The following is a 23,445-nucleotide window of genomic DNA, read 5'->3' as shown; positions in this document are numbered from 1 at the left end:
CACAGACGAAAATTTATGCAATACAGACGTTCAACTGGGATAATTTTATGATACGAATCAATTTGGTGCTTGTGCTCGTCTATCCCGAGTTTCTCAGGCTTTTAGCATGCATTAATGAAAACCGGCCTTCATATTTGTCGGCACTTTCGAATGTTTGTCTAAAGTTGTCGCAAACCCCTTGGAATAATCCATTGAAGAAATAGCTTAAGGCTTTCAACTTCAAGAATGGTTGGAGGACTTTTTCTTACTAGACCCAGAAGGTTTTACTACACGTTGTTTCGGCATGGATCTCGGGGATTTTCATCAGAAATCCATAAAACTCAGCCAATTAAGAGTATTTTGGTAGCAAACAGAGGTTAGCTGATGAGGTTTATTGTTTAAGCTGATCCAGGCATAGGCTAGGGATAAATAGTTGTTTTCTGGACAAACAGTAACATTCTTGATTGTGGGCATTTGGTTAGTTTAAAAAGTAATTGAAATATGTGTGCTAAACTTTTAAGAATAGGTTAGTCTTAATTTTGCCCTGTTCAGTTTTTTCTTGTAGGCTACTTGCCTTCTTCAAAGCTAAGTAATAAGCTTAAAATTACAGAAGGTATCAGTTAAGTGCTTATACTCCCCAGAAGTAAAGTTGTCTGCATTCATGATATAGTGTAAGTAAGTATTTTAGAACATTTCCTAGTAGTTTCCTGATATTTATAGCCTAGGCTAGTGTTTCATTCTGGAGAGTAGAAGTGCTAAACTGATACCTTAAAAAATAAGGGTTGTTCTTTTGCACTAAGATCTCACATTTTTCTGCAAAGATTTCCATTCTTTTAGCTCACCTTTTTTGTAATATCACAGCTCACTGGTGTTAGCAAAAATACAAAGAACACCATAGTTCTGCCATATAGAACAATGATGAGAGAACTTTGATGATATACTCATCATTGCTCCTAGACCTCTGATCAGAGCAGAATGGTGAAAGTTGTTTGCAAAAGAATGGTACTAGATACAAGATCTTAGTGCTAAGATTTCACTTTTAAGTGTTCTTTTCAAAAGATATAAGACCTTAGCACAAAGATGAGTAAAAGAATTACCCTATAGTAATACCATCTGGAAACTTCTTTAAGACATTCCAAGATAAGCACCATACTTTGGCTATACCATTCCTAAATTTAGACTTTTTCACTCAATCCTCCCCCCCTCACTGTATACCTCCACATTGGTAAAGAAAAAAAGTGGTGCTACACTGTAAGAACTTTATACAACATTAACAGTGGCAACACAACCAGTTATAGCCTATATTATCTTTTTGAAAACACTGTTTACCACCCCTCCAAGAGTGAACATGATTTCCAAAATTCCAATGCAGACCAGTTTCACCTGTTGGAAGAGCTGAAAGATTCAGTAATTTGCACCTTATGCAAGAGCTTTTGGTTATCTTTGGTGTCTCTAAATGTCAATCTTGACTTTTGGACTCATTACTCTTGACCAAATAGATTTTGGATTTTTTTTATTTCTTAACTCAGCCAAGTAGATCTTCTAATCAAGGCAAAGGAAAAAATAAAGGCTTGTTTGTCATAGCTTTCTTAAAATTTCTGTGAAGTCAGCTATGAAATATTTCCTCTTGCCACTGAGTCTCTTCTGAAACTGAGAATTCTCTCTCCAACAAGATGTTTTTCTCAATCCACACCAAATTTGCTGAGTTACTGTGTAGGGTTATTCAAATGACTAAATGTAACAATATTGAGATCCAGTTGACCTGTTTGAGCTGGACTTGAATGAACATTGCAGTGGAGAACTTCCAAAAGACTTCTCTGAGTTTTTGGTCCAAATATTTTAATTCAGTGACCCTATTGAGAAGCCAGTTTTTGAAGATTTGACAAAGTGGGCATTGTTGTTGCTTAGTTTGCCTATTAGCAATGCAGGTGCAGAGCTTTTTCTATGATGAGCTACATCAAGTCAAAGTTTTGGAATAGAATGCTTTTACCAATGCTAGAAGCAATTTTTGTCTTTTGATTGTGCTTCTCAGTCAGTGGCCAATGCTGTTCATCTATTATACTATAGCCCCCAAAAAAATTTCAACAGCAACATATATCTTTAAAAATACAGCTGAAATTTTTTTCTGGCCATGGACAACACAATACTAGAGCTGACTTGCCTGATCCTGATGGGAAGAGGACAAAATGGGTGAGATCTTAGAGGCATTCAGTCTATATTAATAACAACCATAAGCTATAGACAGATCATATCTTTGGTATATTATTATATAAAGTTAAATTTTCTCAGTGTGCATATGTAATAGTTACTCACTTCAAAACAAATTGTTTCAGCAGTGTTATTCACCATGCTAGTACACAATTAGGTAAGAGACTGTTCTGTCACACCAATGCAAAAGAGTCATTCATAGTTCATACTGATGTGATTTTTTTAAACAGATGCAGGAAAATTGCAAAAATGTTTACACAGAAATGATTCATTGTAGCTGGTGAAGTGGGAACTAAATAAAAAAATGAGTTTTTTCAACTGAAGTTAAGGAGCAACCTTTGCTCTTTACAGGGAAGTTTTAAAGTTCTTTAAAAATACACCTCATCCAAATTCAGGAGCCCTTGTCTTTGAGGAGCCTTTCAAAAAGAATTGTGACCAAAAGTCAAACCTTAGCATAAAGAGTGAGGGTTGAGGATAGGGCAGCCTGCTCATATATTTAATAATTTCTGTTCTTTTTAAGTTTTAATTTTACTCCTTAATTTCAGTGAAAAATCATTTCAATTCAAGTTTTTTTTATTTAATTTCTGACCATTTCTCAGATCATGCCAGAAATCCTCTTCCCTTCCTCTATTAAAATCTCCCTGGAATTCACCTCAAAAACTTTTCTTCTCACCAAAAATACTCCAGTGGACCCCCCCCCTCCCCCCCCCTAGAAAGTATTGTCCCCAAAAAAGTCTAGTGTTTTTCCCAATAAAAATTACTGTATGTAAACAATGGGAAAATTGTTTAATTTACAGGGTGTGTATGTAACTGAACCCCTGTAACTGAACCACCATGTAACTGGACCACTGTGCAACTAAACCACTGGGCAACTGAACCCCATTTAACTAAACCCTTGCATAACTAAGCCCTATGCAACTCAACCCCATGCAACTACCACCCCCCCCCCTCCCCATGTAACTGAACCCTTGTGCAACTGAACCACTCAACTCAGATTTTTAGTTCTCTAAAAATATTAGGCAATATCATTGGGTAAAACAAATTAGAATTTTTACATGTTCAACCTTGTTGAAATTGTTTGTTTCTTAAATTCATGGTATAAACGCCTGTCAAAAGTATTCATGAAAAAGCTTTGATTTATTTTTGGAAAAAAAAGAAAATCTAATGTCACAAACCATTAAAGCTGATTTATTACTTTTTTTCAGATGAATCAGACCTTTTAAGTAATAAACATATGTGTTGAAAATATTGGACTTTGTGAATCTAGAAAATGAATTTTGATCAGATGTTTTTGAGGAGCTTGCAGCTAAAAAGGACATGGGAGGGGGACTGGTTGCACTCCAGCCTTTTTTTTTCAACATTCCTTCAACATGCCCAGAAAGTTTAAACTTCATACCCTCAGGTCCCTCAGCTGTTCTCAGCACATTGCAAATACAACATCTTTTAAAACTGGATGCACATAGTACCTCTTGATTTAGTTGAAGATGCTCCTAAATATTTTTCAAACAATGTGATTTCTGATACCATCAGCCATTGTAAATTTTCCTGGTATTTCCTTTTCACAACCAATAAAGGAATAATTGCTTTTTGATTGTGTTTGGCATTCTTCTTGACATTTCCCTAAGGTTTGACCTTAATGATGCATGTTTTTTTTTTATTACTTATAGGATCAAACATGCCATCTTTTCTTGATAAAAGAACTTACATGTTAACAATAGTCAACTTGTATAACTTACAACCCTTGCACCAGAGGCTGAGGGTTGTTAACCATAGTTATTTAACTATGGCATAGCTATTTAACCTTTGAATTGTTTTAAATAGAATGGCCATCTCAAAATTTAGATCAGATGTATTTGGGGAAAAAATAGGATGGGGTGGAAGCTGTCCAATCACTTTTAACTCTGAAAAAGTGCACTGGAACTTTTGATTTCCAATCAAATGAACCCTCCCCCAAAGTTCATACACAAATTTTTTCTACAAAAACCTTATGTGTTAGCAACAAGCAACTAGCTTAACTTACAGCCCTTGCCCCAGATGCTGCTGGTGTGGTTGTTAACCCCGAAGGCATAGTTATTTAACCTTTAGACTATTTTGAACAAAATGTTTATTTTTATTTTAATCAGATGTATTAGGGGGGAGGGGAATGTCGGTTAAGAGGGAAAGCCTGATTGTCCTCTGATTACCTTTGATTCTCCATAATTGAACTTTCAATTTCCGATTGAATGAGCCTCGTTCAAAGTTTTTATGACCATCCCTTCTATAAAAACTTTAAATTTTAACAATTGGTAGCTACAATAACATACAGATTCCTGATACAGGCGTATCAGCAATTTTTTTTTTTTTGGAATGGCTCAGTGTATCAAGATGAAACTTCTGGGGCATCTACCTGCTACTACTGCTTATAATACTGCTGCTACTACTACTACTAATTCAATACTATTATTACTACTACTGCTCCTACTACAACCTTTACTACTATTAAACTAGCACTATGAAGGCTATGCATATCAAGTTGAAAATTTGACAGAATGGGGTATTTGAGGGGAAACTTGAACTAAATCAAAAGACACTATGTGCATGCAGATTTTCAAAATGGCATGTCTCAAAAAGGGATTTGTGTATTAAGTTAGAACTTTCAGAGAGTGCTTAAAGAGAAAGTCAATTCACCAAAAGGAAATATGTGCACACTCAGGATTTATGCTGGATTTACCACCAGGTCCCTAGGCCCAGACCTAGGGGCGCATAATGCCAGGGGGAGCAATAGAATATCACTGAGTAATTTTTACCTGACAAAAACTGGACTGATGTGATTTATTGTTGCCAGGTGCACTCTGCCACCATGTTGCCTATTCACAGAAAATTGACTTTAAAATAACACATGAATTCCATGGTCATTTATAAACTGTCAGATGTCTCCCAAGAATGGTAGCTGAGAGTTTGGTATTACCCCTCTCTTTCATCACTTTTTACTCATCAGTTGTGTTCTGTTAATTGCTTCCAGTAGCCCTGAATTTTTTAGAATAACCCTGAAAATCTTGCACAAATGGAGCAGCAAAAACGCTTGGTTCTTAAGCATCAAAGCTTTAAATCCAGCCCTGTCCATGCTACTGCTAATGCTATTACTACTATAATTACATTTACTACTACTGCTACTACAAGTATTAAGATGAAAGTTAAGGAACTACATGAACATATAGGTTATCAAAAGGATATATCAGAAATGGGATAACAACAGCTAATTGTATTAAGTTGAAGCTTCTAGAACTTGATGAGAGGAATCTTCAGCTGGCCAAAAGGCAATAGGTTAATACTACTGCTGCTACTAGAACTAGTGCTATTACTATTAATACTACTACTAATACTATTACTGGGACTACCATTACTGTATTACCTAGTGGTAATGAAGGGTATAAAGGTGGAATTTTCAGGGAATATTGAGAGTAGAATGTGAACTGAATGACATCACGCCATCTGTATACAGGTTGTCAAACAGCACATCAGCAATATTCTAGGGACAGTTTGGTGTGTTGAGGAAAATACAAGGGGCTATGTGCATACTGCTACTTATTCTACTACTGCTACTACTCAAGCTAAGGGTATCAAAGTGAAGCTGTCAAGAAATATTTCAGCAGATGTTGAAGTGAATCAAATTGACTATGATTATGCACATTCTGAAAAGGGTTACACAGCAATATCTCAAGAACGGCTTCCATTAATAAGTTAGACCTTTCAGGATAAGTTGTGGGTGGGGGACTTCAAACTAGCCAGAAGGCACCGTGTATATGCTACTAATATTACTACTACAATAACTGTAACTAATAACACTAAGAGTATTAAAGTGAAAGTTTAGAGGATGTTTTAATTAAACAAAAATATTATTTGTGTGCAGATTTTTGAAAGGGCATATAAGTGATGTTGGTATTTATCACTTACCTGGAACCTACATGATATATTATATAGGGAAGATGCTTAAGAAACTAGTCAAATGGGTTTCTTTCAATAGAGAATTGGATTGCACACTGTGGTTTGTCACTGTGTTTACAATATTCAAACTTTTGTTTTTTGGGGTTTAGGGGAAAAAAGGTACTAAGGTTAGATTATGTTACGTATTTAATAAATGCTATGTTTTACCTCCCCCCCCCCACCCCACCCCCTAATGTGCAAATATATAGCTGAGATTTGTTTCTAGACTATTACATTTTTTTCCTATTTTGTTTCATTTCATTAGTATTAACCAAACTTCACTTCTTGCATGGGTTCCAGCTAATTGACAAGTACCACAATATCATATATATAGCTAGAAATATTCTTGAAACTTTTAAAGGAGCTAATTCGATTTAAAGTTGAAAGTTCTAGGGCTGTTCTAGAGCTGTACAAATGTGGTTCAATCCCACTTTCTAGGGCTATAATTAGAGAAAGTATGTGATGGCTAGAAAACGTGTTGTAGTTGAAGGATTGCCAAAGATTGAAATTTTTTGCCAACCATCTAGGACCAAACAAGGTTCTTGTCCATTATTCAGAAAACACCAAGAATTTGGATCTGCAAGATCAGACAATACGGTATTTGGAGACAATTAACTTAGGCTCAAGAGAAAAACTACATTGTAGTATTATTATAATTAAATATTTAATATATAGAGTTGGTATTTTGGTTAGGTTAGGTTACACTTTGCATGCACTGCCATTATATTTAACCCCCACCCCCTAATATGAAAATATATGGTCCAAATTATATATATCCTATATATTCCCCAAGCATCTCACTTGTTTCAACCCATATATCTGTAAATTCAATCAACTTGGGGGTTTTCTTAATAATGGGCAAGTACCCCAAACAAAAACCAGGTTATCAGCTAATGGAGTTGGCAGATGTCACAAGGAAATATTCAAGGGAAATAAGGACTTCTTGGGAGGGTTTTAAAAGGGAAACTCTCCATTTATTGAGATGGAAGAAGAGCGTGTGTAGCTGTGTTGGCCTTAAGCAGTCTGATGCTGCAGCAAGTTGGTAGTAGTAGTAGTAATGCTAGTAGCATACATTTCTTAATAATAAAAGAGGAGCATAATATTTTCAGTTATGTGTTTATTGTATGAATCACACAAAGACTTAATGACACAAAATACTTTTCCATTTACAAGTATGAATTTAGTCATATTATTCACTGATATGAAACTTTTCACATAATTTTTAATATTAAACATTCACTAATATGAAATTAATACTGAATTTACGAAACTTGCAAATGGGCTATTTGCCAAAGATATTTGAGCTTGTCTGGTTCATTAGAATATCCCTGAACTTTCATAGACAACCTTTCAGCAATAACTTTGTATTTGCCTCTAATACCTTCTATGCTATTTTGTGCTTGAATGGTGAATAATCTTTGAATACTGATGTCACTTTTTATTCCTTCAAATAATTTCCAAACACCTGGGTGATAGCAAGAGAACGTAGTGTTTAAAGCATGATGAAAGCCTTCTTTAGCAATGATTGTTTTTGGTTCACAAACTAGTGCATCATTTGTACAATCCCAAAGCTCAGGTAGGAATCTAGGTCTTGTCCTACGGCCATGCATCTGGACTCCCTTTATGTATGTTTCATCAAAATAAGACAGTAGCTCTGTGTAGTCATCACGATCCAGAAACTGTCCACATAATAAGTCAAATATGTTTACTATGTCATCAGTTGGAACAAGTGCCATAGCACACAAACTTTTCACAAGCATGTTAAAGTGGACATCAGTTTCATATTCATTTTTTATACCTATGGCACAAACTTTTCTTTGTATGCTCTGGCTAAAATGGAAAAAGTACCCATATATTTTTGCGTTTGGAAAGCCTTGCTTAAATGTATTAATTGCTGCTGCCTCAAAGTCCAACAATATTTTACTCAGATTGGTTAGAGGAGCTACTTGCTTAAAATATTCAACCATCCTTTTGTAAGTTTCTTCTGTCTTGTTAGTTAGAAGGAAATATAGAGAAGGGGGGCAAAGCATCTCCTATTTTTCTATATATAGTGTAAAGTTGGATGAATAGACATGGTACGCATTTAAAGGTTTCATCACAGAGTATTAATTCGGATCTTTCAAGAAGTTTCGCCATATTGTTGTTTCCCAGAACCAAAATTCGTTTGTCATTATTTTCTCCTGAGTCAATGAGAACAAAATCCTTATATTCTTGGGGAATCGAAAAAGCACACAGCTGTGGCTTTCTTTGCTCAAATGTTTTGTTCCGCCTCTCCCTGCGAAAAGTTGATTCAATTGAGCTTTTTTTTGGTAGTCTGGACATTACATCTTCATTTAAATTTGTCAAGTGTACACCTGGGACATTTCTAGTAGAAACACTTGCTGTTGCAGCTGCATCTTTAATTTCAGTTAGAACCTGGTTCCTTTGTATGTTTAGTGGATCACCAGAGTGCAAGTGGTCACGTGGTTGCGTCACAATTTGTTCATTTCTTGTTGTTATAGCAGCTGAACATTTATATGTAACATACTTGCAACATCTCCATAAGGTGGAGCCATTCTTAAATTTTTTTATGGAAAATGTACTCATGTCCATTCAAAGTTAGAACATTTCCACCATGTTGAGATTTAGTTATAGGAAATTCAGACATCAGAATAACACAACGCACTAAAATGCTTTTACATAAATTTAAAAGTCAAACTGAAAGAGCTTTGAGAACCGGTTGTAAGGATGTCCCTTGGCACATCCTTACCCAAGTCCTAATGAAAAGTTCATAGTTTGCAATAAAAAAAAAAAAAAACACTTTATCAGGCCATGCTTTTTACAATAGGCCCAATCCTGAAGGTTTTATTCAATTTAGAGAGTTTAGGGGCTACACTGATGAGTAACACACATTAGAAACTGCAAATGAAGCAAGAAATTGATTTTGGGCTTTTGATCAGAATTAGTTCAAACTTATTTTAGGCCTTGACTTAGGTTCAGGATTTGCTTTAAATGAGGGTTGGGTTAAACAGGGGTTTGTTAGAATGGGGGTTCAGCATGTAACTCTATAGCCCTTTTTTTTGTTTTCCCCAAAAACCCCATCTTCTCTATGATCGTTTGTTTTAACGGTACAGTTGTGCTTAATGGTACACAGCGCTATAGATTGTTGGAGGAATGCAGTGATGGAGACCAGTAAAGCAAGCAATTGCTTTCTAAATATATCGAAGAGTGTGGTTTCTCATTGAATTTACAATATTTAAACTGTTGTTTTTTGGGGTTTAAGGGGGGGGAGGTACCTAGGTTAGGTTAGGTTACGTATTTAATATATGCTATGCTTTACCCCCAACCCCCCCCCCCCCACACCCCTAATGTGCAAATATATAGTCCAAGTTTGTTTCTAAACTATTATATATTCATCCTATTTCATTTTTTTTTATTAGCATTAACCAAACTTTACTTCTTTTGTGTTTACCATTAAGTGCAACAGTATCGTTTTAACTTCTGTTCGTTTTGTGTTTCTTTTTTTTGTAGTAATTTCTAATCATTTTGGGTTTGAATTATTATAGGAATTTATTTATGCTACTCTTTGGTTTAATATGGCTCTTTACTCTTCTTTGAAAAATTGTCTTTCCAAAAAATCTTTTTTATTAATTTAAATAAAGCGCAACCAAAAGCGACTTTTTTGTTATCTAAATTCTCAAAGTTCGGATATTTTCAGTAAAGATTTTTATTACTCAACGTTCAGGAAAGGCCTGATTCATCTAAGAAAAAAAAAAATCAAACCAAAAGTTTCCAAACACAAAGAGAAAGTAGCTTTCTGTCGGCTCTGCTGAAGCAGGTAATAATCCTTTTTCAAACCAAACGATAACCAACTACGAGCATAGGAAATACCACAAAATGAAAACAATAAAATAAGCAAAGTGGTAAAAAAAACGTTACAGTAGGCTATGTAGACGGTGAGAGCCGCCGTATGACCTCCGATTTTCTTTGGTTTTGTGACAACAAAACAGAGCATTTTTATAAATCATCTTGACAGTAATTTATATAAAGACTTAAAAAAGCAAACAATTTCAACAAGGTTGAACATGTAAAGATTCTAACTCGTCTTTTACCCAGTTTAAGTACGGTGGTTGAGTTGCACGAGGGTTCAGTTACACAAGGGTTCAGTTGCCACGGTGATTCAGTTGCACGGGGGTTCAGTTACATGGGGATTCAGTTACAAGGGGGTTTAGTTAAATGGGGTTGAGTTACACGGGGGTTGAGTTACACGGGGGTTGAGTTGCACGAGGGTTCAGTAGCATGAGGGTTCAATTGCACAGTGATTCAGTTGCTTGGGGTTCAGTTACATGGTGGTTCAGTTACAATGGAACCAAAATTTACAGACCTTTCAAGTATGCCAAATCAAATGGCTATTTTGAAACCCAAAACAAACACAAATTAAAATTAACAGTCATGGTGAACATAAAGGTAAAAGGTGTCAATAGAAATAAACAAATAAATCTTAAAATGAGTAAAAATTAAATTGAATATTAAAGTAAAACTTAAAACACTCCCCTAACTGCAAAAGTCTAAAGCCTACTGCATCTTTTGCATTTTACTGAAAAAAAAATTATATGGTACTAAACATTCTTTTACATTTATAACTTTGAAAATTAAAAATAAAAGTAAAAAAAAAAAAAATTGAATTACTGAGTTTCCAGGGATTAGTATCATTATATATAAAATATTCAATTTATTTCCAGTAGTTCTTTCCAGTCATCTTGATTGTTATGGTGATTTATTTTTTGTTTTTCATTGTTAAAAAAAAAACACACTGTTTAAAATGCATAGGGTATAGTTTTCAATGTTGTAATATATAAAAGAACATATTTGTAATTTAACCTAATTCTTTTTCAGTAAAGTACAAATGATGCAGTAGGCTTTAGAAATTTGTAGTTGGGGTAGGGGAAAGGGACTGTAGCCAAAATCCTGTTTTTATTAATTTTTATTTGCTTCAAGTTTGACTTGAATATTCAATTTAATTTTTACTTGTTTTGATACTTATTTATTCATTTATATTTGCACCTGTTATTTGTATGTTTTCTATGATTGTTAATATTAATCTCTGTTCTTTTGGGTCTCATTTATTCTTTAATGGTAATTTTTTGTCGTTTTGTGTTAGAACAATTATAAGAATTTATTTCTGTTAGTCTTGAATTTAATGTGGTTCTTTCCTTTTCTTTGAAAAACTTCTTTATATGGAAAGTTTTTTTCTTAATTAATATACGCAAGGCTCAGGGAAATAGCTCTAAGCTGCATACCTTTATCTCTGCTCTATCCAGCTTTAGAATTTTTTTAAGATTCATAAAACTATTCCTTAAATTTCGAAAAATAGTCTTGACATGGCCACAAATTCCTGCCATGACTATAAGAATTATATTTTAAAAACTAGAGTCAAAGAAAAAGATGCTAAAAATCCAAAATTAAGGCAAACTGTTTTTTAAATGTGCAAGGTAAAAGATTTATCATGTAATCTTCTAAGCCCTAGACCTACAGATGGAAAGAGAGTAGCTTGGCAACACCTCCTCAGGGCATTGTTTACAAATAGTTTTGGTTACCCTTTTGACTCATCATATATCAAACAACAAACTGCAAGAAAAGCGTGGTTCTACCCCACTTTCTAGATCTATTGTGAGGAAAAGGCTGCAATGGCTAGGACACGTTTCGTTGATGAAGGATAAAAAACTGCCAAAGATTGTTCTTTTTGGCTGCTCATACAGGGTCACACAAAAAGTAGGTTGTCCCTGAAAGGGGTGGGGAAAGGTTGTAAGGAAAGATTTAAATGAGATTGGAACTTCTTGGGAGGGAGTAAAGAGTGAAGCTTTGAAGAGATTGGGGTTGAGGAGGAGCATGTGCAGCCTTGTTGGCCTCCTAGGCTAATAGGTTGTCTTTTGCTGGCTTTTCATAGGGCCTGTCTTAGGATTCATTTTGATTTGTTAATCCAACCTTATTTATTTCTCTGTGCTGCTCTTTAGATGGCTACATTTCCCTCTTGCCTGAAACCATTGGAATTTAGCCATCAGAAAAATTGTAAGGTAGTAAAGATAACATTGTTAGACATAGTTATATGATTTTTGGACTATTGGTTACAGAATCGCTATCCCATAATTTCAATTAAATGTGTTTTGGGAAAAGAAGATGTCAGGGAGGGGGGCTAGTTTCTCTCCACTATGTTTGACTCTTAAAAAGGGAACTAGAACTATACATTTCAAATCAAATGAGCTTCTTCTGAAGTTCACACTACCACCCCTTCCATAAAAACCTTATATACCCCTGAGGCATGACTTAAAACCCTTACCCCCAGACTCTGAGGGATTATGTCAACCCCAAAGGCCTTATTATATAATCTTTGGATTGTTTTTGAACAAACAGCTATCTCAAAATATTTATTGGATGCATTTGTTAAAAATATGACGTGGGGGGGGCTGCCCTAATGACTGTTAAAAAAAGACCCTTTTAATTTCCAATCAAATGAGCCTTTTTGAATCTTCAAAAATGTACTCGAACTCCTGATTACCAATCCAGTGAGTCCCTCCAAAGTTTATACAAGTACCCATTCTAAAAGACCTTATGTGCTCCCAGGGCATAACTTACAACCCTTGCCCCAACAGCTGCAGGGGGTCGTCTTCCTCAAAGACATAATTTTCAATTTTGATTGGATGTGTTTAGGGAAATGGTGGGTACATGAGGGGGGTTAGGTGCTCTCCAATCACTTTTGACTATTAAAGGGGGCACTAGCCCCTCAGTTCCCAATTGAATGAGCCTTTTTTTGAAGTTTCTATGACAACAAATGGCCATCTCATAATTTCTATCAGTTATATTTTGGGAAATTCCAAGGTGTGAGGGGGTATCCACCCTCTGATCACTCTGAATCTTAAAAAAAGACACTAGAACTTCTGATTACCAATCCAATGAGCCCTCTCCGAAGTTTATACGATCATTCTTTCTGCATAAACCCTATATGCCCCCAGGGCATAACTTACAACCCTTGCCCTGAGCGCTGGGGGGAGGTGGTTGTCATCCTCAAAGTCATAATTTCTGGACCTACAACTATGTTGAACAAAATTGCTATCTCAAAATTTTTATTGGATGTGTTTGGGGAAATGGTGGGCATGGGAGGGGTGTTAGTTGCCCTCCAATCACTTTGACTATTAAAAAGGGCACTAGTTTTTTCGTTTTCCAATCGAATGAGTCCTTTTTGAAGTTTCTACAATAACTCCTTCAATACAAAGTGCCCTAGTCTAAAACAACCCCCCCCCCCCAAAAAAAAAAATATATATCCATAAATAAATGATACATTGTGCCCACATTGCTGTTTAATTAGGCAGTGTTATTACACTGCTTATGATAAGTCACAGACCAATCTCCTTCAAGGACACTCCCAAATTCAGATGCAAAATTTCCTGGCAGCACACGACAAAGTTGTATGATCTCTTTTAAGACAAGGAGTGAAACCGTCCTATGCCATCAAATAATAAGTAGCGCAATAGACCTTAACCACCAAACATTCCCCTACAAGATACCCACAACACATGGAGCCCTCCCCCCCCCCTTCGAGCCTTGCTCTGCATATTTTTTCCTAAAAGAAGATGAGACTCCAGACCACTTAATGACAGATTGTATTACTCCAGAGATAAAAATCCAATAATAGCCATCTACAGCTGTTAGGAACATTCCAGGATTTAGGTATCAGAAGGTATTACACCAGCAGCACAATCCCTCATGTAACTAGAGTTGGACCAGCAATCCCAGAGGGAGGTCTACTTGGCCCTCTTTGAGTTTTCAGACTGCTAGACATATTGTAGTCGCTGTCATTGCTTGAACCTCTCTGAAGTCCTCATTTCTTGATACCACTACCAGCATCAAGTTGATGTGGAAAAGTGAATAGGCCAGAATTGGCTAGTACCCAAGGGCCTCTATTTTAAAAGAGGAAGAAGACTACTTATATTACTTTAATTCTGTTCAATACTGTCTTTATTGGAAAAAAAATTCTTTCTTTTATGAACAAATTCTTTTCTGTGAAAAAAAGACTTGAGTGACCATCCTTGAATAGAAAACTTTACGCAAATTCATACCTGCATTTACGGTGGCTATTCAGAAACTAGGGAACGTTTCCATCTGACGCCACTAGACACGCGGCGATCACGTATGTTTTGGTATGCGCGTGCTCGTAGCTTTAGTCGGCATCCAGCCGTGAGAACGAGAAGATCTCCGCACTGCCCGTTTTCCCAATATTCCAATTTAAAATATGCGCTGCAATTGAAAATCCCTCCAGTTGTGAAGTGCAGTCCGTAATACGGTTTTTGTTAGCAAAAAACCGATAGAAATTCATCGGCAACTGTGCAAAATGTATGGCAACGAAGTAAAGAATGAAACTTCAGTGCGAAAATGGTATATCTGGTTCAAAAATGTCCGAACCAACGTGCATGATGAAGAAAGGAGTGGACGCCCGAGCACTGTGACAGACGATCTTCTCGCAAAACTTGATGAGAGGATTCGTGGGACTCATTCAAATGGAAGATTTTCCCACATCCACCCTACAGTCCCGACTAGCACTGAATGATTTTCACTTTTTCCTGAAGATGAAGAACTGGCTGGCGACACAGCGTTTCGATGACGACGACGAGCTCCGAGCAGGCGTCACTGAGTGGATGAGATCGCAGGCGTCGGATTTCTATGATGAAGAAATTTCGAAGCCTGTCCACCACTACGATAAGTCCCTTAATTTGTTTGGTGACTATGTAGAAAAGTAGCATTTTAGTCACTCTTTCAGATGCATATAATAAAATATTTTTCCTGTACCTAGTTTTTGTTTTATAACAAAACGTTCCCTACTTTCTGAATAGCCCTCGTAATTTAAAAAACAAAATCATGAAAATAAAATAAATATACAATTAGTAATAAAAACTTGAGTGCCCAAACTGTGGCTCTGCAATAGTTCGTCCTAAAAGCAGCTGTTGGATTGACGTCTGTGGATATTACACAGTTCATGGCAACAAACTGTAAGTAAGGGGCAAATTGGCCCAATAGTAACCAAAACTCTAAAATAAGGAATTTTGAAAACAATTAATCCATCAAAGTAATTGGCTTTTTCTGCTGATTCCAAACAAATAAAATTCATTAAGTTTGATGTTACCCATCAAAAGCTACAAGACTGAGAAAATTTGCCTGATTTTCGAAAACACCCCAAAAAATCTAGTAATCTTAATGATAATCACACCATCAGAGTCAGCAAATAAGAGAACCCTGCTGCAGAGTTTTTCAGCTCTTACCTACAAAAGGGAGAATTTTGAATATTTTTGCAAGAAGAAAGATCACAGATGCGTGTTTATTCCTTTTTTTTTTCCAGTAGTCATTGCATCAAACCAATGGTCCTGAAAGATCGAGAGAGGGCTAATTCAAACAGAAATCAAAAGTTCTAGTGCCCTTTTTGTGTGACCAAAAAGGTTGGAGGGCAACTATCGTCCCTCCCACGCCCCCTTTTCCCAAAGACATCCAATCAAATTTTTTAGATAGCCATTTTATTCAGTGTAGTTGGAAGATCTAATCACTATGTCTCTGGGAGTGACATGACTCCCCCCTCCCCCGCATATCCTGGGAAAGGGCTGTAAGTTATACAATTTGTCCATTGTTTACATGTAATATTTACTATTGGAAGATATAAGGAAATTTTTGGGAGGAATTTTCTGCATGGAGGGGGGGTCACTAGGAGAATTTTCTGTGGAGAGGGAAATTACTGGGGAAGATCTCCCAGGGGAAATTTTACATAGGTGAGGGAGTGGGATTTCCTGGCATGATATGAAAAACGGTCAGAAACTAAATATAAAGGAGCAGGTTTTTTAACAGAAAGTAAGGAGTAACCTTAACACTTAAAACAAACAAAAATTATTTCATATAAGACTTTTTTTTCACAATTTTTGTTTTTAGAAAGGCTGCTCCTACACAAGGGTCATTGAATTTGAGTGAGAAGTATTTTTAAAGAACTTTAAGACTTTCGCATAAAGAACAAGGGTTGAGGAAGGGGCTTCCCTTATCTTTGGAATCATTTCTGTTTGTTTTAAGTTTTAATAGTCCTCCTTGCTTTCATTTAAAAAAAAACTGTTTTTTTGTTTAATATTTTTAAAAGGTATTTGCTTTAGATATTGCCAACTAAAATTTTAGCAGATTATTTACTTTGCCAGTGTAGAACACCAACAAGATAGTAAAAAAACAATTAGACAATGCTGGTGAAATGTTTGTCTGTTGGTAATAGGTTCTTTTCCATATAATTCTGTAATGGAAGTAGGCTGTAAGCATAACTATCTTATTTAAGGTCAAAATCATATTTTTTAGGGGCTGGTACGTTGTCTTATTCCTGCAACAGATGCTCCTGCTACACCTGCTACTAGTCATTTCGATTATTAACTAACATTAATTAATATTATCAATAAAATTTAATGGAATAGTCAACATTACTGCTATGAATATGTAAAAACTTTATCAATTAAAAGAACAAACATAAAATAGATTTAAGAAAAGAAACAAATTAAAGCTTGAAACCAGGTGAATAAAAATGAATAAAGAAATGAAGCCCAACTAACAGATTTCTTGCTGAAAAATGAACAGAAAGTGCTAGAAATAAGTGTTATGTTGCTCTCCCAATGCACTTTAAAAGACTCGTGTCATTTGCACTTGACTGGAAACAAAGAATATTTTTAGTAGTTTCTCTCTTTTTCAAAGACAAAAATGTGCTTTTCTGACATAGATCCTTGTGAGGGAATATGTGGTGAATTTTTTTCTTTTTCGTTGAAAATTTTTTGTTTGGCAAATGAATTCTGTTTTTGTAATAACGTAAAGAAACTGATTGTTTCTAATATATCAACATTTGGAGCAAAACTCCGTATCAAGTGAGACTTTGTCTTTCTTTTACCGATTGAATTATCCACTAACAAACAGTGAATTTGAATTTAACCACCTTTCTTGTAAAGCTAAGCAATTTGATTGCTAGACAAGGAAAAAGACCCTAAAAAAAGAAGAAAGGTAGATTTTTGGAAATTATTGATAAAAAGAATATACATGGGGATTGTTTAGATATTGATGTAAAGATAAAATCGTGCAGATATCTGTTATTTGTGTGTTTTTATCCTTCTTCTTCTAGCTTTATCGCCCCCTGGGATGCTTTGGATTTGCTTTCGATGGCTCGCAGTTGTAGCTGATGTCCACAACTGCAACATAATTATAATCCATCAAAAAACATTTCTACTGGTAAAGCCATGGAGGTTATTGATTGAAAATCTGGAGCTATATCATTCTGATTAGATCTTCTCTTAGGAGATTTAGTTTTTGCTGAGATGCCTTAAAATCAAACTGGTATGTTGCAGATTTCAACTGCAGTGTAGCGTTGTTGACACCTTGGTGAAGGTATAAGACCCATTTTCCACAAAACATGTGTAAACTACATGCCATTTAAGTCTGTCATGCAAGAAATAATCTTGCCTTTTCTGGAATAGTGACTAGACAAAGTTTTCATGGTTTTGTGAGTTTTCCTCTCATACAGTCTCCAAATATGATTGATCTTTTCTGAGTCAGACAAATGATCTTTGTTGCCTTGAAGTGAAGAGTGTCAGCTTGTTTGTTTCTTCTGAATATTAATTGTCGAATCACCTTTTTTGATTTTGTTTTTTAATTTTATGATTGAAATGTGTTAAAATGTTTTAACTTTAGATCTTAGGACTGCCAAGGCCCCTAGAGGCATCCAGGGCATCAAGGAGGAGCCCTCCGTTTTCTGTTGCAGTGATGTCATCTCATCCTGGCTAAATTGAGGCTCCATCTGGAGCCATCATCCTGGCTCCAGAGGGACAATCAGATTTTTCAAAAAGTGAAGACTCCAAGACTCTTAAAAATATGTGAGGGATAGATATAAACACATTGAAAACGTGGAATTTTCGGAATTACATTAGGTGATCCAGAATCGGCTATTTATACAGGTTCACTGTTTACACAACTTTAGAATAATAAGGAACATGCCCCCAAAATGGAGTGTGACTGACGTGATTGTAGTGTTTATTATATTTATATTATTTATAAAATAAAACCTACAGTATTGCATACTAGCTGTTTTCACACTAGCTGTTGGGGGGAGGGGGGTCTTAGCTTTAAAATGCGCATTTTGTACAGAAAATTCTAACTTTCCATCAGAGGTTCTTCAAACACGGGGGGATCCAGGCAGGTTGGACGACCCTCCCCTGGCGTCCTACGCATGGGTAGCAAAAAGTATCAAGGAGGGGGGGGGGCGGGTTTACAATTGAACTCTTACTCTTGTTTATGATATTGTTTAAAGCAAATACCCTATATGAGGCCTTCTATTGTCTAAGATTTGTTATGCAAAAGGTAAATAATTCATGTTAAGAATGGATGTCGAGGTGGAATACAGTCCTTCTCTTGCCTGGCGTAACCTGCAATGCAATACTAAACAACAAGAAATTATGTTTGAAGAAAAGATTAGCTTTAAAAAGTCTGGTGTCAGTTGGAAGAAAAACGTCTTTGTTTGAATTTAATAGAAAAGTAAATATAGATAAAACTGAAAATCTCGTTTCTTGGTGAGAATTCACAATTTTTAGCTGTCATAGACAACCCTGCTGTAAACCAACTTGGGAGCTTAACTTTCCGATTTAAGTCTCCGTTCTTTTTTTTTACATGCTGCCAGAACACACTACTCCAAAAACACTAGCCAAAGCATTAACCCGGCAGTTATTTTGGTCCAACTGGTGAATTCCCTCTATTGGCTTTGTATTAAATTAATTAAAAAAAACTTTCCGAAAAATAATTTTTAAAAATAAAATTAAAGGCCATTTTAAACTTAAGCTCAGGAGATACAAATACCTTTTATAATTAAAACTCAAAACGACCAGAAATTACTATTAAAGAATAAATGAAACCCAAAACGAACAGAAATTAAATAAACAATAATAGGAAAAAACATACAAGAAGTAATAATATAAATGAATAAATAGATCCTAAAGCGAGTAATGCTTAAATTGAATATGGAAATCAAGCTTAAAACGCAAAAAAATATTTTGCTATTAAAGTATAAATGAAACTTAAAACGAACAGAAATTAAATAAACAATCAATGCGAACAAACATACAATATATATTAATGTAAATGAATAAATAAATCTTAAAACGAGGGAAACTTAAATTGAATATGCAAATCAAGTTTGAATCGAATAAAAATAACTACAAACAAGAGTTTGGGTATCGTCTCACTGCAGAGTCCTAAAACCTACTGCGTCATTGGCGCTTTACTGAAAACAATTCTTTGACATATTTGCACTTTTGTAACTGTAAAAAATCAAAAATTAATTAATATTTTAGGGAATAAATATCAGCATATGTATATTAAATTGACAATGCACATTTGTTTTCAGTAAACTCATTTAAATTTTTTTTCAGTAAAGTACAAATTATATTCTGGCTTTTAGAAAGCATAGGGGTTTTGAACCCTACTCACATTAATTTATGATTGTTTAGAGTTTGACTCTACTATTTGTTTTAATTTTTGTTTGTCTTGGGTTTCATTTATTTATTGATAATCATTTGTGGTAGTTGTATGCTTGGCAGATTATATGATGATCCGGTCGGGAGATTTTGAAAATGTGAACAATACCACGACGGAATGGGGCTGCTACGAGAATTAGCCTACCCTCCACTCCCTAAATTGACCATGCGGATTCAAAAATACTAATGGCACTTGCTTGCGAGTGGTGGAACACTCCGAAACTTGAAATTTTATTATATTTTGGTGTTTCATGCAACAAAATGCATGTTCCACAAAGTTTGAGGTGCAGTTTTCCGCTCAAGTAGAAATGCCTAGAGGCCATAGAATGTTTTCATAACAAACTAACACGATTAGTTACAAAAAATGGCAGAGTTAAAAAAAATGGCAAAACTATATGAGTCTTGAACAGTCTTGGAAAGTATACACAAAATCAAATTGAATATTAGATATATAATGATATTAATTGTTGAAAGATCCATCAGTTCAAGATATTTTTCACTGTAATTTTTATTTTCATTTTCAATGCTGTAAGAACTGGAAAATAATAAATATGTAATATGCGAGTAATCCATTTTCAGTGAAGCACCAATGAAGCAGAAGGCTTTAGGTTTTTACAGTTAAAGAAGGGGGCAGTATCCAAATTTTGCTTTTAGTGAAACTATATTTGTCTTGACCAATCTTGAAAAGAACTAATAAATTAAACTGAATATTTGATACATAATTATATTAATTGCTAAAAGCTCATCAGTTCAAAATTTTACTGTAATTTTAATATTTATTTTCAATATTAAGTACAAAAGAAAACATTTGTAATATAATTCGTTTTCAGTAAAACGCCAATGACGCAGTAGGTTTTAGGCTTCTGCAGTGATACGATACCCAAACTCTTGTTTGTAGTTATTTTTATTCGATTCATACTTGATTTGCATATTCAATTTAAGTTTCACTCGTTTTAAGATTTATTTATTCTTTTTTTCTTTTCTTTTTTTATAGTGATATATTTAATTAACAAAAAGTTTAAATACAAAATCAATATGATTCACCCAAAACCAAATGGTTGACGTGGGGTGAAACAGGAAAAAAAAAAATAATACATACATGTAACATCATTCAAATACACTATAATAAGAAAGAAAGAGAAAAAAAGAGAAAAGAAAAGAAAGAAAAAAATAAATAAAGAATAATAATAATAGTACAGGGACAGAAGCTACATACCATATTCATGTTGTGGGGTCGCACTCACAAACCAACAAGCAATTACAACTTAAATTAAATCAAATCAAGTCACCTCCAAAACAAACAAAACTAGAATTCATACTTACTTAATAATTTTTCTTTCAATTTTGCTTTAAAACCACTATAATTTTCTAGTTTCTTCATATCATTATCCAAATTTATTCTATAAATTTATACCCTTTATAACAAAAGAAAACGTGGACCTGGCAGACAATATAGGTGGAGTATAATAATCATTTTTACCCCTAGTATTTTGGCTATGGATATTCCATCGGCTGTAAAACCAACCGTTAAAGCACTCCGGCAGCTGCTTCATATTGTACCTATGCATAAACACTAATATATAAAAATGATGAAGACCCGCCGCTGGCAATATCCTAAAATCCTTATAAACCTCTCGAACCGATTTTCTTTCTGATTTTCCTGGTAATACTCTAACAGACATGTTCTGAATAATTCGTACAGGATTAACAATTGAAGAAAATGTACCCATGTATATAGAAGAACAATACAAAATATAGGGATGGATTAACGAAAAATAGAGAAGCCTAAGTATACTAATTGGAAACATATATTTAAGTTTACGAATCATCCCCAAATTACGTGATAGAATCCGGGATAAAGTTTCAATATGGGATCGGAAACTGAGAGTCTCATCTATAATAATGCCAAGATACTTTACTGCCTTTTGACGAGCAATCATACCATCTTCATATGCTATATGCTGTATCCATGGATAATAATTCGATGTCCTCGAAAATATAAGAAAATAACTCTTAGAGGGTTTCACGTTCAGCTGATTCACTCTCAGCCATCTTGAAACCTCATTTACCGATTCTCGTACACTCTCTAGGAGCAATCGCACTGACTTTGTGATCACCACTAAAGAAGTATCATCAGCAAGCATAGGCACTGTAGCCGCGCTATCCTTTTTGTCGATCTCACTCATTCTTGTTTCCAGTTTACTAACATACTGTGGAAGATCATTCACAAAAATTAAAAATAATAAGGGTCCAAGTACCGAACCCTGTGGAACTCCACACTCAATACAATTTTCATGAGAACCCATATTACCAATTTGAACATACTGTTTTCTACAAGACAAAAAAGAACGTAAAAAAATTTACATTAATATATATTGTATGTTTGTTTGCAGTGATTGTTTATTTAATTTCTCTTCGTTTTAAGTTTCATTTATACTTTAATAGCAAAATATTTGTTTTCGTTTTAAGCTTGATGTTCATTTTGAATCTAAGCAATACTCGCTTTAAAGTCTATTTATTCGTTTACAGTGTTACTTGCCGTATGTTTTTTGCTAAAATGGCTAGTTGAATTTCTGCTTATTTTGCATTTTATGTACTATTGAATAGTAACTTAGGTTCGTGTTGTACATTTATTTTAACAGTTAATTTTTTATGATGATCATTATATTAAAAATGACATTGCTTTTGTTTGAAACAATTATTTTTTGGAAAGTTTTTTATTAATTAATTTCTTTTTGTTTTTGATCGCAAAAAGTTTTAAATTTTTAGGACATGGGGGGGGGGGGTGCGTACGGTCCCATTATTAATTGCTTTAAAAAAAAGCAGATCTAGAACTATGATTTGAAATCGAATGAGGCTTTTTTTTAATTATATACTATTACGACTTTAACAAAAAACTTAAACATGAAGAATAGAAAGCTTGCATAACTTATGGACAGCGATTGACACTAATGAATGGATTGAAAAATAGCACCAATAGGGGAGTTTAGACCATTTCACTTGCCGACACAAAGGGATCACGACTGTTTGGAATTAACCTTAATAGGATTTTGTGTGCCAAAGCAATTTTACATCTATCTCAGAGTATGTATTTTAACCTTATAATTGGATAATTATAATAGATTTCCTATGTGTTCTTCCCATACAAAACCCCTTCCCATAAGTTATAAACCCCCTTTAATAAGTTATGCCCAAGGGCATAACTTACAACGCCTACCCCTGGGCCCTGGTGGGCTGTGTCGACACCGGAGTTTTTGTTATCAGAACTTTGAACTATTTTAACAAAATGTCTATCTAAAAATTTTTATCTGATGCATTTAGGGCGTGGAGGAGGGAGAGGGGCTAGTTGCCCTTCAATCTCTTTTGACTCTTAAAAGTGAACAAGAACTTTCAATTTTCAACAAAATGAGCCCTCTCTAAAGTTTATACGAGCATCCCTTCCATAAGAAATAATATGAAGGATTCGGAGAATCCTTAAATTACAACCCTTGCCCTGAGGGCTGTGGGGGAGTTGTCATCCTCACAGACCTAATTTCAAGAACTTAAAACTAAGTTTAATAAAATGGCTGTCTTAAAATTTTGATTGGATGTGTTTGGGGATAAGGTTGGCGTGAGAGGGGAGTTAGTTGCCCTCAAATCACTTTCGATTATTACAAAGGGCACTAGCCCTCGGAATTTCCAATCGAATGAGTCTTTTTAGAAGTTTCTACGACAACGCCTTCTATAAAATCCTGACATG

General features: G+C 34.9%; 1 protein-coding gene across 1 annotated transcript in view; it reads left to right on the top strand.

Annotated features, from left to right (window-relative positions):
- The first annotated feature begins 219 nt into the window (after positions 1 to 219).
- Positions 220 to 23,445, top strand: part of PCB (Pyruvate carboxylase) — an 88,414-nt gene continuing 65,188 nt past the window's right edge. The window contains exon 1 of the mRNA XM_089092365.1: positions 220 to 355. Within this exon, the coding sequence (XP_088948491.1) occupies positions 226 to 355 (130 nt within the window). The 5' untranslated portion in view covers positions 220 to 225. The remainder of the gene's footprint in view (positions 356 to 23,445) is intronic.

The sequence above is a fragment of the Artemia sp. Qi Xiang Cuo genome, chromosome 7 (genome assembly GCF_049724085.1).
Source record: "Artemia sp. Qi Xiang Cuo chromosome 7, ASM4972408v1, whole genome shotgun sequence".
In the NCBI taxonomy this organism is placed as follows: Eukaryota; Metazoa; Arthropoda; class Branchiopoda; order Anostraca; family Artemiidae; genus Artemia; species Artemia sp. Qi Xiang Cuo.
This window is presented reverse-complemented; position numbering and strand designations above follow the sequence as displayed.